A 15,769-nucleotide genomic window follows, 5' to 3' on the forward strand; every position below is an offset into this window, starting at 1 on the left:
CTCGGCAAACCTCACCAGAGGATTGGATCCTTGCCTTTTTTTTAACCCTTTAGAAGTCTAGATTCCTAATATTAGTCAGGTCACCGAGTCTAATTCCTGTGACAGATGTGGGAAAGGAGCCTGAGAGGTTTAACGATTTGCCCAATATTCGAGAGCCAGTTAGATATGAAACAGTCCTTTTGATATCGGCTTTGTCTCTTCACCCTGTCCTTGGCTTCCTGGTCATCTTCAGCTGCATCATCTTCAGATTACACCTGAGGCTGGTCCTCCACAATGAGGAAAAAAAACCCTGGGTCTGCCAATATTGCAAGCGTGAAAGCCAAGTATAGTAACTGATGCGCAAAATGCTTTGGAGAACTTTTATTGTTTAAAAATCATAATTGAAGCTTCAAAAAACATACAACCCGACACATGTCCCAGTTCCAGTCCCCTACTCCCTGGAGGAGAGCACAGGGCTTTTCCCTCCCATCTTGCTGCCCACACCACTAGCCAGGACCCTGCCCTGGGGAGGCTGTCTGCCCGCCCTCTTGACCACTGTGTGCTAAATCACCGGCTGGGGAGGGGCCCTGAGGTGAGGTGGGGGTGGCTGGCTCTCTACACCCTTCACCCCGCCCACCCCCAGCACATATGCAGTCTGTGAGCTGTGTGTGGGATAAAGGGCCAGTTCCCTGGGCATGGGACCCCTGAGGGGAAAGATAAAGAGCCAGTCCCCACTCACCCCACCCCTCCCCAGCCCCCCAGCTCAAGGGAAGCTGTCATCATCATCTTCTGCCATCTCTTTGGCAAACTCCAAGTCTTGCTGCTCTCGCTCACGCCGTTCCTGGGGAAAGAGATGGGGTGAGGGTGGGCCGCTGAAGACTTCAGGATCTCTCACTCAGTGCTTTGCCCAGCCCGCCCTGCCCCCAGGCCGGGGACTGTCAAAGCTTCACAGCTGCCCCAGCCCTTCCAGAAACCTCCCTTCTTCCTTTTCTGTAGGGAAGTTCTATCTTTCAGTTGTGCCCAGAATAGAAGGCAGCTTACCTCTGCAGATTCCAAGTCCTTGTTGTATGATTTGGGAGGAAACCTCATGGCCTGAAGTAGAGTACAGAGAACGGCAAGATGAGGAGGAATACACTTAACACACGATTACTGTCCTCCTTCTGTGTACCAAGCACCAAGATATGATTAAGATATACTATTCACCCTCCAGTTTAGTCTAGTGGGGGAGCCAGGCATGGAGACCAACTATTGCAATGCTACATGGTAAATGCTAAAAAAAGAGAAGGAGAATCTGGAGATATGAACTACTAACCCTCAGAATGGCAGTGAGGAAGAAAAGGCGGAGGAGTGGACTGGCTGTGGGAGTGGAGAAAAAGCATCCCCGGGCAGAGGACTCAACATGTTAAAAGGCCTGGCGTGAGGTGAGTGATGCCAGCTTTGGGCGGGGCGGGGGGGGAGGAATAGGAAAGGAAGGAGGGAGGAGAGAGCGAGCGGAGCAGTTGTGGGGAACGAGTCTAGAGACACAAGGGACCAGATCACAAAGGGCCTTGCGTCTCATGGAGCACGGCATTTATCCAGTTTTAAGCAAGGCAGCACTGTCCCTAGTTTCTTGTGGGGGGAGGAGGAGGAGACCAGGAAAAAATACAGCAGCCAAACAGTACCAGCACCTAACTCAGTGCCTGACCCAGGATAAGGGTTAATGGCCTTTGTGGAACTAGATACCAGCCTTACCTTTTACACAACTTAGACTTCATTAAGTGCCTTAAGACACAATTTTTTCATCTCATAACCCTAGGAAGTAGGCAGGGGAGGTAATATCTCACCATTAACTTCAAAGATGGAGAAAGAGAGGCTCAGAGAAGACAAATGACTCCAATTTGGAACCAAATCTAGAACCCTAAACTCAGAATCTGTCCGGACTTCCCTGGCAACCAGACCCCTTGAAAGCAACAGAAGGTGCTGTAGTCCCATAAGTAAAGTCCTTTGCCCCCCCTGGGGCCCTCTGCCATTTAGTGATTTTATTGAGATGAGGTGGGAACTGGGCCCCAAACCAAGCCCACCTTTTCCGAAGAACCCACAGGTATGGAGGGCAGGCACGCTGCTGTGTACCTGGCCTCTGTAGCCAAGTGCTTCTCACCTTGACAGACATGTTGTGGATGTCTAGGCAGAAGGAGATGCGCTGGTGGAAGGCGAGCTGGGGCTCACGCGTGGAATAGATATCAATCATTTCCTTGGACTGCACGTAGCCCTTCTCATGGTTGATGCTGGCCTCAATGACGCCATCCCGGATGGCCTGCAGGCCCCCAAAGGGAGGAAATGTCACTAGAAAGCCTATCCTTTAAGTCCTAGAACATCTCATCCATCTCTTTCTTACACTCTCACACACTCACTCATGTAACACACTCTCTGGCAACTTCCTGGCTTCACTGCAAGGCTGGCACTCCCTGCAGATTGTGCCAATGCTTTACCCATTCCCCTCCTTAGCCAATCTCCTCCCACTGCCAGCCCCTGAACCTGCCCCACCTTGGCAACAATGAACTCTGCATCCTCTGGGCTATCTAGTTGCAGCTTCTGGGCGATGTCGGCCAGGGAGATTCGGGAATAGGAGAGACTGATCATGCGCACACCTGGGAGAGAAAGGAGTGGTAGGATGGGCAGAGTGGGCAGACCTTTCACGACTACAGATACCCATAGGGTTGTCCCTGTCCCTTGGAGAAGCCTAGTCCAGGTCCTGCTCCTCCAGCAGCCCCTCAGACTCTGAGCCACACCTGTCTTAATGACGTTGTGCCGCAGTCGGATGATTAGGGTGTAGGTCCCATCTGCTTGAAACTTCTCCCCAAACTGATCCAGGACCTGGTTGAACTTGGCTAGGTTTCCTGTCCTGACAGCTGCAGGGGAAAGAGTGGGATCAGATGATGCAAATGGGCACACACATCAAAGAGGCCAGTGCCGGGGGTCTGGAAGCTCTGGGAGGGGAACTAGCCTTACCTTGGGTCAAAAGGAAGTAGGGCATGAGCGAGCGCTTGAGGGATGGCTGACGGAACTGCAGTCGGTCTGGGATCTCCCCCAGCAACAGCTCCACCACAATAAGAAGCTTGTGCACCTGGCAGAGTGTGACACAGGAACACAGTGGGCAGGGAGTCCCACCGGATGGAAGAAGAGAATGAAATGGGGCTTTGATTCAGTCCGATATACTGGGAAATGAGGACAGTGGCACTGTGATTAGGCCCACAGAGAGAGGAAAAACCCCTGAAGCTGTGCTGGTCAGGAAATCAAGGCTCTGCCTTTGGAGCCAGGTTCTGGGAATCTGACCCTTTGACCACTCAGCCCTAAGCTTCATTTCATCTGGCCAGTCAGCACACACACTGCTCTGAAATGGCAATGCGCTAAAGCACAGGCCAGATGGGCAGGTTCTGTGGCTCACAAATGGTGAGGGAACGGGGCCCAGAGACCTAAGGATTGGAATGTGATTCAACCGAAGATGTTAGTTAGGGAAGTGGATTGATATCAGAGAATAAGAGGTTTACAATGTGTAGAACTAGTTAATCTGAGTAGAGGCAGAACCTGAGTGAATGAGCCATATATGGACATAGAAGGATGGCTGGAAAACTGGGGCCTTTCTCCTCCATAAAACCATGAGGTATTTCTGAATAGTGCCTACAATGGCTTCAGCACCAAGCAAGAAAAACCGCAACAGAGGGGATGACACCCAGCAATTAGGGAGCTGTCTACCAAGCAGGAGGGACAGGAACAGAAACAGCTACATCATGTGTAAACAAGTGTCACAAGGGAGGTAAGGGGTTAAAATGGGTGGTGGGTGATCATGCCCATACCTGGGCAAAAACTCTTCAGCCTCCACATACAGCATGAGGATGCTCTGCCCCTAAGAGTAACCTGTGAGTGAGGGGAAACCCGTGGAAACGATAAAAGTCAACATATGCCTAAAGGATTCTGACGAAGTAGAAAAAGGAGGACATTTCAGTCAAGGGAACAGGTTGGAAAAGAGGCAGGCAAATGTGAGGACACGCCTCGGGGAGCATGAGGAACTATGAGGAACTATCAGGAGAGATGACTGAGGCCAGTCTGGTGGACTTGCTGTTCTGAATGTCAGGCTGCGTTCTGAGTTTGGAGACAGAATGCTAGTCTTTATTCGCCAGCTAGGAAATGCTGAGCAACCTATTCCTTGGTTTCCTCATCCCTAAGATGGGCATAATAAGAGTAATATCTGCCTGCCTACTCATACTCTACTGGGCAGGCAACAGCAAGCAATGCAAGCTTCCTGGGCGAGATAAAAATGGGCCTGAAGCTCTGCTTAATCAGACAGTTGTGTGGAAGCTGGGTTGGTGGAGGGGAGAGAGATGGCCAGAAATGTTAGTGGTTCAAACAAGGGCATTGGAGGTATCAGAGAGGAGACAAATACAAAAGACATGGAGGTAAATCAACGGCCGACTCAGTGATGGGGAAGGAGAGGTGAGGAGCAGTCTGAGATGATCCTGAGGCTCCTTTCTCCATCCACTGATTGGTCAAGGGGCACCCACGAGGTTTTGTTTAGGGCAAGCTGAATGGGAAGCATCAGTGAATATCTGTACAGAGAGGTGTGGTGGGAAGTTGGATTTGTAGGTCTAGTGTTCATGAGAAGGGTCAGAATTAATATTATGGGCTGAACTGTGGGCCTCCAAATTCATATTAAAGCCCTAACTCCTAGTACCTCAGAATGTGAATATTTGGAGATAGAGCCTTTGAAGAGGTAATTAAGGTAAAATGAAGTCCTATTGAGTGAGCCCTAATCCAATACGACTGCTGTCCTTATGAGAAGAGATTGGGATACAGACATGTGCAGAGAGAAAACCATCTGAAGATGCTGGAAGAAGATGGCCATGCCAGAAGCCCTCAGAAGAAATCAGCTGTGCTGATGCCCTGATCTTGGACTTCTGTCCTTCAGAACTGTGATGAAGTACATTTCTGTTGTTTAAGCCCCCCAGTCTGGGGTACCTTGTTATGGCAGCCCAAGCAGACTAAGACAGTTAGTAATGGACTTTGGTGAAGCATCATGGAGACCAGAGTTGAGCTACAAAGCAAATAAGATCACCCAAGGAGAGAATGTGGATTTTACAACAGATGGATAAGCTTTCGAAGTGTTCTGTTGTGTACTCCACTTTAAACTAGATGTCTCTCTTCACCGACTCCCATTCCCCTCCTTGTTACTGGAAGCTGGCTTTTCTGAGCTCTTTACCCCATTTCTTCCCATCTCTTCTAAGGCCTTGGCTCAACATCTATTTGCTCAAGTCTCTCTGGGTGGAAAGTTCCCCCAACTCTGCTTCTTTCTCTCAAGCAACCATTCCATGTCTTTCCTGCTCCCTCACCAACAGTCTACTCCAGACCTCACTCCAGCTCTCTGCTCCTTCCTGCCACAGGGCTCCACCACAGAAAACTTGGACACCTTATTCATCCGTAGTGAAATCTGTTTTGAAAACACTGCCTTATCACACACCACTTATCCCCAGTATGTGGACATAGTCTATATGTTAATCAGCTGTATTTTCAGTGTCTTTTTAGAAAAAACTTTAGCAAATGTCCTATGTTGTAAGCAATCTAACATTCTGCACATGTACTCTGTGTGTCATCTGAAAAGCCATTCCTTTTTCTGATTCTACCCATCCTTCAAAAACCAGATCAAACGTAATTTTTCTCTTTAAGATCTCTTCGAACAAAACCAAACCTTCCTTTCTCTGAACATCTGACCAGAAACAACCAAATCTACTACTACCCTGACCTAATCTTTGTGTATTTTTATCCTGTTCTCTTTCATTGGCACTAGGAAGTGGACGTTGTGTTAAGATGGAAGCAAAGGGTTGTAGTTGGGAAAACTGGGTCAAAATTCTGGGTACCAGGCCCTCAAGCCTGAGTCAATGTTCCTTATCTCCTTGAGAGCAAATACTGTTTCTTATCTTTCTTTTCTACCCCTTACAGTGCCTAATACCAAGGTCAGCACTCAAATACAAAACAAAACTAACAACAACAATAAACAACTCTTGGTGACTAACAGTTCTCAGTGGCCAATCTTTATCTCCAACTGAATTAGCCAGCCTACAGATTTTCTGGGGTCCCTGGTACCTGATGGGCATGTGAGGGACCAGAAAGAGCTGAGATTTATTAACACGATTCATGCCCGTGTCTGAAATGGCTATAAGGAGTGCTGAGGAATCAGAATATTCTAAACGTGTTCACCAAGGAGAATACTCTGAACATAAACCAGCAGAAAACCAGCAGAGGTGCAGGTAGCGTCTGCTTAACGTGCTCTGAGCAATGTTACACACACACAGACGTCTGCTGCAACCTTTTGGATAATAAAGATGAAGGAAGCCTTCCCTGACCCTTACACAGGGAAACAGAACTAAAGTGTTATCAGATGAGTAAGTGGCAAAGGGATGAGAATTGCTGCTCACAGTCTGTTTGAAGCCGACAGCTGTGTGCTGAGGGGCCTTGCGAAGGGCATTGGTCATTGTTCTCCGGGCCTCTGAGTACTCCAACTGGATGGCTTTGATCCGCCCTGGGTGTGGAGAAGAGGAGAGTGGATCAAGGGAATGGCGCCATCCAAACCCCCTTGCAAAGCAGAGTGCCAAATTCGCCTCTTATGCACCAAGTGCACCAAAATTTTAGAAAGTTTGCAGCAAGAAAGCTTGAGACACCTTCTGACGTGGGGGTTAGGCCCCCCGCTCACCTGTGTAGTAGAGGTACCTTGCCCACTCATTGTTGTTGGCCTGCTCAGGGAACACGGACTTGGACACCAGCTTCTCAGCCTGGTCGTACAAGTTGTAGTGTAGGTAGTTCCGCAGCAGAAGGTTTAGCAGGGTGGCCTGCCCGTCTGCGTCATGCCGAAGGGTGGCTGTCCGGAGCCGTGCATGCAAGAAGCTTCAAGAAGAAAAGAAAAAGTATGTTAAAGGTCTTAAATAATGACTTTTCGAACTGCCTTTAACTTATCCATTCTCTCTTCAATTCCTAAAAATGTGATACAAACTGCTTTTCTGGGTATTCACAGCATTTTCGACTGCTGAGTGCCTACTGTGTGAAGCACTATTCTAGGTGCACAAAGAGGACAGAACCCTGCTCTTGGGGATCCTGCATTCCAGTGGGGGAGACAGACAATGATCATGATAAATAAGTGAATTATGCTGCATTACAGAAGGTGGTAGGGGCTGTGGAGAAATCAGGTAAGTACAATGGGGCCCCCAAAAAGCAATGATGATGGGGCTGATTTTAAATAGTTCAGTTAGGGGAGGGCTCACCCAGAGTAACAATTTGTAACAATTAAAAGCTTAAAGAAGGCAGGGAAAAGAGCATTCTTGGCAGAGGGACAAGCCAGCGCAAATACTCTGAGGACGAGTGTGGCCCGCTTGCCCAAAGAAAAGCAGGAGGCCAGTGTGGGGTGAGGAGTAAGATGGGGGAGCAGTGGGAGACAAAGTCAAGGAGGCAGTGACAAGAGACAGAGCATGTTGGGCCTTATCTTACACTATCGTGAGGACTTTGTCTTTTTCCTGAGGGAAATGGGGAGCCACTGCAGATTTTAGGCAGAGGAGCGAAACGTTTTCTAGCCTACGGTTCCACTCTTGACCTACCAATCAGTCCTCCCTTAATGTGGGGTCAAGGGAAGAGGCTAGGGGATCTTCACAGCCCAGTCGTCATGTTTCTTTACCTAGTATCAGCATCTCTCTCAGCGCCTCACATGGCTCAGGGCATGTTAACCACTGCCCCCATTTCCTGCTGGGCACTTTACCAGCTTATTGCCCTCTCCAAGTCCATAGCTCTGTGGTAGTGACTGACCACATCTCTGACCCAAAGGGGAGAGAGTGAGACCCTTGGCCACCTGTACCTGCGCACCACATCCAGCTTGTCCAGGAACTCATAGATCCGGGCGTGGTAGTAGTAACACTTTGCAGCCACAAGGTCCAGGGCCCGGCGGTTCTGAGTGCTGATCTTCTGCATCAGATCATCAGAGATCTTCTGTGCCTGGAGAGGCAGCCAAAAGAGAATCAGGTGGTGGTTCTTCAAAAAGTTAAACATGGAGCTGTCATGAGCCAGCAATTCCCCTCCTAGGCATATATCCAAGAGAACTGGAAACATATGTTCACATAAAAACTTGTACACAATGTTCATAGCAACATTATTCAATAATAACCAAAAAGTGGAAATAACCCAAGTGTCCATCACCCAGTGAATGGATAAACACAATGTGCTACATCCATGCAATGGGATATTATTCAGCTTTAAATATGGAGTACTGACACATGATACATGGGTAAACCTAGAAAACATTATGCTAAGTGTAAAAAGCCAGACACAAAAGGCCACCTATTATATAATTTTATTTATATGAAATGTCCACAATAAGAAAAATCACGAGACAGAAAATAGATTAGTGATTGCCAGGGGCTGGGGCAAGGGGAGAATGGGGAGTGACTACAACTGAAGTGCACACTTTAAAAAGGGTGAATTATACCTAATAAACACACACTGACCAAGCGGTGCCAAGGAAGAGAAAAAACAGGGAACCGAGGAGTGGGACCTCCTCATTTTTTGAGCATGCTCTTGGGACAGTGGCTATGACTGACCAAGAACTGGTCCCAGGTGGAGGGAGCCATGGAAATGTAATATAATATCCAAAATGGAGTTGTTCGGTCCCATAATAAGAGCTGCCATTTATTAAAATACTGTGAAAACTTACTTTATGCAGATCATTCTGCTAAGTATTTTTGAACATATTAGTTAATTATCAACAATAATCTTGTAATTTCGGTAGTTTTCCCCACTTTCCATACAACTAGGAGAAATTAACTTGCCTAACGTACAGCTGGGATTTAAACCCAGGTCTTTGTCTCCAAATCTACTTTACCCAAAAGAATCCACTATACTGGTATTGTGCTACAGCCAGGTACTGGCAGAATCACCACTGCCAGCCCTTTCTTTTGGTACCTGGTACCCAAGCAGGAGTTGAAAGGTCTTCCTCGGTTGTAGGGTTAGGTGTGCATTCCACCAGGGGAAGAGTCTGGGGGATGGTCAATAACCCAAGGATCATCTCCGTTTCTTCACTAGAAACAATCTCCCCCACAACCCGTCGCACTGCTTGGGGCATGTGAATCGCTCTCACTGGCCCTAATACCTCTTTGTAGCGCTTGCTGTTCATCAGGAAGATGACCATGAGGAGCTGCAGATAGGCTTCCACTTCAGGCAGCAGCGGTGCTGATGCAGCTTTTCCTGTTCGGGGACGGAACTGTAAATCAGCTTCTGTGTCCATGGGCTAGGAGAGGACATGAGTTATCATGGAAAAGCTCAGTTAGATCAATCAAACAAGAATTTTTTAAGCACTCACTATGTATTTCGACAAATACTGAGTGCCTACTATGTGCCAAGATTTTTCTAGGTGCTGGGGAAAAAAAAATTAAAGATGAAAAGTCTCTTTCCAAAAGGAGTCAAGGAGGCTGGTAACACAACACAATACATAAGAGGGTTAAATGAGTATAATGGACAATTTTACAGAATGTATGGGGACAGAAAGGATGAAATAAGACCCCTCACAGAGCCTACAATCTATCTAGGTGGAGAGATTAAACCACTACACCTGGAACTACTACAAATTCTATCAGATAGAGTTTAATAAAGTGATATAATTCTAGAGATGACATCAAGAATAATGAGACAAATTTTTTTGTGTATGTATGTGGAACAAAAGAAATTTGAGAGAAATTGAGATATATATATATATAGTATTTTCAGATCTAGTCACTAACACTGGAATAATGAATAACAGCTCAATAAGTGATCATGTTGGGTGAATTCAGAGATGTAAAGGTAAAAAGAAATTCCAGGTGGGGCTGGGGAAGGGGGCTTTTCCTCTTTCCCAGACAATAAACTCTTCATTATTCCATCTCCAGGGACTTTCTGAGCTTTCATATCTATGGAACAGACTATAAGCAAATAGGATTTTAGGGAGAGGAAGGTGGCTGGTCAATAAAGTCTTGAGACTGTAGCATGAACGATAAGGTACAGCCAGAAAAAAAAAGGAACGGTCTCTCCTGGCACGGAGATCACTACCCTATCGAACTAACTTCATCAGCATTCACTATGTGCCACGCACTGTTCTAAGAGCTTTATACACACTCCTCCTTTCCACCCCCCAACAGTGCCTCCCAAATCTGTTCATCACATTCAATAGGGGAAGAAAATGAGGCACAAAGAGGTTAGGTCAAGGCCCGCAGGTACCAAATGGAAGAGTTTGGATTCAAATTCAAGTCCACCTCCAAACCCTGTACTCTCAACCACTGTTTTATACGTCCTCTATTGTTAAGTTCAGAGGCAAAAAGGTGGTGGCACCTTCCCTTCTGACAATGGAGACATAACCTAACCGGAGGAGAGGGTCCACGCTGGGGTATAATGAGAAATAAGTTTGGCTGGAAAGGTCCTGATTCCCAGCTCCTTTCCCTGACTGGGAGGAATGACTACAGGACATAAGGATGGTTTTCTTGTTCACAGGCAAATGATTATAAAAATGGGTTGCTTGCTTCATTACTCTGCTATAGCAGGTAACAAGACAGGTCTTTGGGATGGGAAACAACTACACTGGTGGAGGAGAATGAGGCCAAGCCTGCACCCTTTAAACCGGCCTAACCCACTCACCTCTTCCAGGAAGGGTAGCAAGAAGTCCCGAGTGGCATTATTTGAGGTGAAGAAGCCATGCACAGCCTTATACAGAACATAGTGGTTGAGGCGGCGTGATGTGGAAGGGAGCATCCGCAGGGCCCTCAGAACAAATCGAGGCTCCTTGCCTGAAACTGCCTTCTCCAGCTGTTTCACATGCTCCTTGATATCTGTGGAGGACCAGAGGAGAAAAAAAAAAATGTTACTTCCAACTCCTCCTACCACTCCAGACAAGTAGTTCTAGGGAGCCTCTTAAAAAGATGTGGCCAGTCACTTCTTTTGCTCTAATAGGGTTAAGAAGTACTTACAGATGCCATACAATTTTAAGACATAACCAAGAGACAAAATAAAGCTGGGGTGGGGAAAAGGGTAGAGGGTGACAGAAAGAGGAAGGAAAAAAAATGAGAAACAAAACAAACACATGGAGATTTATCAAATTTCTAAATAGGAAGACTTTCTAAATGTAAATAATGGGGGAAATAACACATATACTAAAGATCAATTAATTTGATTTCCTAAAAAACTTTCTGAATAATTCTGTAAACAAAAGAAAAATACCTGCAACAAATGTGACTAAAGATTGACATTCTTATTCTACAAAGAGCTTGTGTAAATGATCAAGATAAATATAGAGTGAACAGGACATTTCAGCTGGTACAATGTAAACCAGTATAGTTTTTCTGCACAATACCTACCAAAAACCTTAAAAACATTTACCCTTTTGACTCAGGCATATAGAGAATCTATACTAAAGAAAAAACTATTAATGTATACTAAAAACTTGGGCACAAAGATGACTGCTGCAAAGCTATTTATAACAGTAAGAAATTGGAAACAAATGTCCAAAAATAAGGGCATACGATCAATTGGTAGTTTCTCAGTTACTTTTGCATAGTTAGCACGGGATGTCTGGGTCACATTAGTGATGTAATAATAACAGCTATTATTTGTGGAGGGTTTACTATGTGTTCATAATGTGCTAGGCATAGTTCTAAGTATCTCAACCTTCAAAACACTCAATGAAGTAGGTAATATTACTCTTATGATAGGGATGAGAAAACTAATTCTAGAGCTTGTATGCTTAGCCATTACATCAATTATTCAATAAATGTTTCTGCAACAAATTGAAAGCCATGATTGTGATGTGTTAAATGAAAGCATGCAAAATCGTTCGTATTGAGTTTTATGCCTTGTTCCAAATTGTACATATAACTCGACCTCAATTATAGGAAAGCAGCTCAAAAATTCATAGGAAAAAATGTTAACCATGGTAGACTTTCCTCCAAAATTTCTACAATGAACGTGAATTACTTTGTAAAAGAAAATATGTTTATAAAATACGTATGTACATACCCAGTAAGTAATGCAGAGTGGTCCTTTTGCCATTGGCTGACTATCATTATTTTAGGTGTAAGAATCTTTATTAGATGCTGAGCCTGTTACCCAATTTTAGAAGAGGAACTGATGCAGTCAACACCATCACATCCTCAAAAACATCACCCAGGAGCAAAACTTTGAGTATCTCAATATTTTTGAGCTAGTTTCTCATGCAGGCAAGTAGACAGAAAACCCAAGAAATAGTCCATCCCACTTGATCCAGAACTAAGAAAACAGCACCAGGCTCGCTGTGGGGAGCTCTCACTTCAAATGTGCACAGGATGCTCTAAGTAGGAAAAATGAAATGTGAACTTGGAGGAACAAGAGATCATTAGGAAACTGGGAACAGGAACCTAGGAGAAAAGAAGTGGGGGTATTAGTATATAGTTCAGATGGCAGGTGAATGTTAGGAACTCAAAGTAAACATCTAAAAAGCTGAAAGCGCGTAATGTGTTTAAAACTTTTAGAAACAAGAGTAGAAGTAAGGGCTTGAAGGGAGAAGGAAAAAAAAGATGGAATCGTTTGCGCACCTCAATTACACAAAGAAACAAGATACTAGGTAGAAAGGGCTCTTTCAGGAGAGTTTGCTAAAGGTAGACAACAAAAACTTTTGTTCACTCTTAAAACTCAGGGGCCAGTGTTGTGTCACCCTGACCCCCTTTACACACATAAATACAAACACTGGTTTCTAGAGGGATTAATCATATATTGGACGCGATACAATCCGGTAGGATGTAAATGGGAGTTAGAGGGGAGAACTGAGAAGAGGCTGTCTACAGGCCCAGTGAGACCTAGTTCTAGATGTAACCTCCGGTGGCGGGGGGAGGAGGTGTGTGGCAAGGGAGGAGTCCTGAGCCTGGAATTATTGGGGCTGGGGTTAGAAGTGTCAGGGTAGCGGGAGCAGGCACTTGGGGGTTGATCCTACGGAATCCAGGATGGTGGAAGCTGGGGTCCCAAAGAGAAGCTAGATCATAGGGGCGCTGTCACCCGTGATCATGGCGCGTTCCCAGCCCAGGCTCTCTCGTACCCTCCAAGGTGACGGTGTCCAGCTCTCGCTGGGAGTGCTCAGCCGCCGCCGCCGCCGTCTTGCCGTCAGCCTCCCCCGTTGATCCGCCACCTGCCACCGCCTCCTCTTTCATCTCCACATCCTGGGGGGCCGGGGGTGGCGGTGGTTCTTGTTCCCCTCCGCCGGGTGGCGGTTTCGCCTTGTCCGCCCCTCGGCGCCGCGCCGAGCCCTCCTGCTTCATGGCGCCCGGGGTCGCGGCCTAGTCCGGGGTCCGAGGCCGGGGCCTCGTGTGAACCCTCGCACCACAGACCAGGAACCAAGCCGGGCCTGCACACGAGCGCGGGCTCGCGTCGGGCCGCACGATGACGGAGCAGCTGCAAACCCCTTCCCAGCGCTGGGCCTTCTGGGAAACGCCAGGCCCGGTAGGCCGATGGCCGAGTCACCAAAGGGGAAAGAAATCAACCGTCGAGGTGTAGGATGGGGGCGGATATTCGGGGAAGTAGCGGGAGGAGCCTGTCCGGTTTGTGGGGCTTTCGTTGGCGTGCTGAAGTGTGATTCTCTTTTATGTTCTTCTCAAGTGCATTTCTGTGCATGTCCACGAGAGGTCCCTTCAGGCTCTAATCTGTGTTACCTCGGACTCTAAGAACACCCCAACAGGCGTGACTGGGTAAGGCTCAGCCTTAGGGTGCGATGACGTCACGAGCTGTGGGCGAGTTTTTTGCCCAAACTCGTTCAATTTGCTCCCGGTTGGGGTCGCTTTGGAGATCCGCGAGGCTCGCCCTCAACGGCTGCTTAGTGTATGCGGCGCGAGGGAAGACAAGAAGCTAGAAAAAAGGGATGTGGTGCTAGGTTGTTGGGCTTAAAATAAAACCGAACTGGAGAGTAGGAAGAACCCTATGAGATTTAGACTTCCTTGTCAGATTTTAGCTAGTGCTGAAAATAAGGCATAAAGCCTCTGCAGCCTGCGAATGTTGATAGGGATAGAGTGCACTCGCGTACAATCACTCCAGTTTAATAAAGTTTAGGGGACCACTCTATGTACATTCCAGGGCTAGCACATTTGGGGAATGGGGTGGTAAAGAACAGCTCTAGAATGCAGTCTGCTGGAAAGCTCTGCTCTGGGCTGCCATGTATTGCGAGGCTGGAGGAAAGATGGTGGAAGTCGTTATTGGCAGAGACTTCAGGGAGTCCGTTGGGCCGCCTGCATGCATCCAGACAGACGCTTGTAGTGAAATGGGGAACGGAATAATAGTATGTCTAAGGATAGCCTGAGACTCCCCAAGGGGAAGGAAATTGGACCAGAAATCTTGTCCACTTATTTTACAAAGGAATCCTCCAGTGATTCTGTAGGAGGAGGATACATGTTCCAATTTCTTAAGATAAAACAAAAATTCCTTCCCCTCTTGGAACTTGTAGCTCTTCCTTAAATGGAAGTCTTGAGTTTTAGACCGGGTCAGACTCTAGGAGGTAATCTAGCAGCTCTGTTGTGTAAGGTCCTAGAGGACAAAGAATGTGTTTTCAATATATTGTCCTTTATGCATAGAGAGGAAATTCTTTGTATTACCCTTTTCATACAATTGCACCAAATAGCTCCTTGCACTAAATGGAAAAATGGAAAAATGTGTGCTCCAGTTTTAGGGAACATGTCTTGACCAATTCCTCCCTAACTAGGCCCTTCCCCCAAGGACTAGGGGATAGATAACAGGACTTTTGAATCATCACTGGAATAAAGTCATTAAAGCCTTTCATAACACTATATATGTAACTGAAGGTGGGCGAGATGGTAAAGGAAGAAAACAGATGAGTTTTGTTGTTCATCTTTGTGAAGTTATTCTTCTAGATAGTTAGGGTGTTAGCTCACCTCTTTATTATGTTTACATCACAAGAGAGAAACAATCAAGTTGGTACATAACTATCCAGTATATCCTTGAGCAATATAGCAGAGGCCTTAGACATGCCCCAGAATGGGGGAGGATGGCTTAACACAAAGCCTTTGGCAGTTGGTCATGAATTCTTGGTGTGTGAGGGAACTAACCAAGGCAGGGTGTGGCTAAGAAGAGGGACAGTCTGACTCCTGGGGCCAAAAACCTTGGAGAAATTATTCCATCCATAAAACTATTTTGAAAGAGATTGGTGAAAGACTTTAAAATCCAGCTTTAGGCAGAGGAAGTATAAACCTAGCAGTTTGATGAGATTGCAATATCCACGTTAGCAGGTCCATATGCCAAGCCTACCCACATCACTTCCTCCTACAACCAATCTAAATTAAGGGCAGAAGTGGGACAGGTGAAGCCAGAAGATACTATCACAATTTCTTTTTCAAAGTTTTGGGTCAGTCTTATTTTGGGGTACCATTTTTTTTTAAAGACCTATCTACATTTTCTATTCAATAAACTTGAAAGTTGTCTTACTCTTGTTTTGGGCTTGTACCATATATCTCTAGATCTTTGCCTTTCTCAGTCTCTCAACCCAAGTCCGGAGGACCCCAAAGGCTCCTCTTTGAAGACAAGCTGCTTTTATGATCTCACTTTTGAATCTAGATTCCACATTCTACACCCTCATAGTTCTCCTCTGAGTATTTTCCAACTGGTCTGAGGATACTATAATAGTATTCATGTACATATAATCTATATGTAGTATGATAATGTCTATTTTCTGGCACAAGTTAAGAATTTCCTTATGATAGATTCTTTAAAGGAAAAACACCAAAAGACA

The 15,769-nt window shown here is 46.2% G+C and overlaps 1 protein-coding gene across 1 annotated transcript; it reads right to left on the bottom strand.

Annotated features, from left to right (window-relative positions):
• Window positions 1-345: 345 nt before the first annotated feature.
• Window positions 346-13,462, bottom strand: PSMD3 (proteasome 26S subunit, non-ATPase 3). The gene is made up of 12 exons (XM_039873587.1): window positions 13,076-13,462; window positions 10,651-10,841; window positions 9,137-9,274; window positions 7,850-7,986; window positions 6,701-6,891; window positions 6,426-6,529; window positions 2,968-3,082; window positions 2,748-2,867; window positions 2,503-2,606; window positions 2,117-2,272; window positions 1,021-1,071; window positions 346-820 (listed from the first exon to the last, which is right to left on the bottom strand). The coding sequence occupies exons 1-12, from the start codon at window positions 13,293-13,295 to the stop codon at window positions 743-745; spliced, it is 1,605 nt and encodes a 534-aa protein (XP_039729521.1). The 5' UTR covers window positions 13,296-13,462; the 3' UTR covers window positions 346-742.
• Window positions 13,463-15,769: the final 2,307 nt, after the last annotated feature.

The sequence above is a fragment of the Pteropus medius genome, unplaced genomic scaffold (genome assembly GCF_902729225.1).
Source record: "Pteropus medius unplaced genomic scaffold, Ma_sr-lr_union100, whole genome shotgun sequence".
NCBI lineage: Eukaryota > Metazoa > Chordata > Mammalia > Chiroptera > Pteropodidae > Pteropus > Pteropus medius.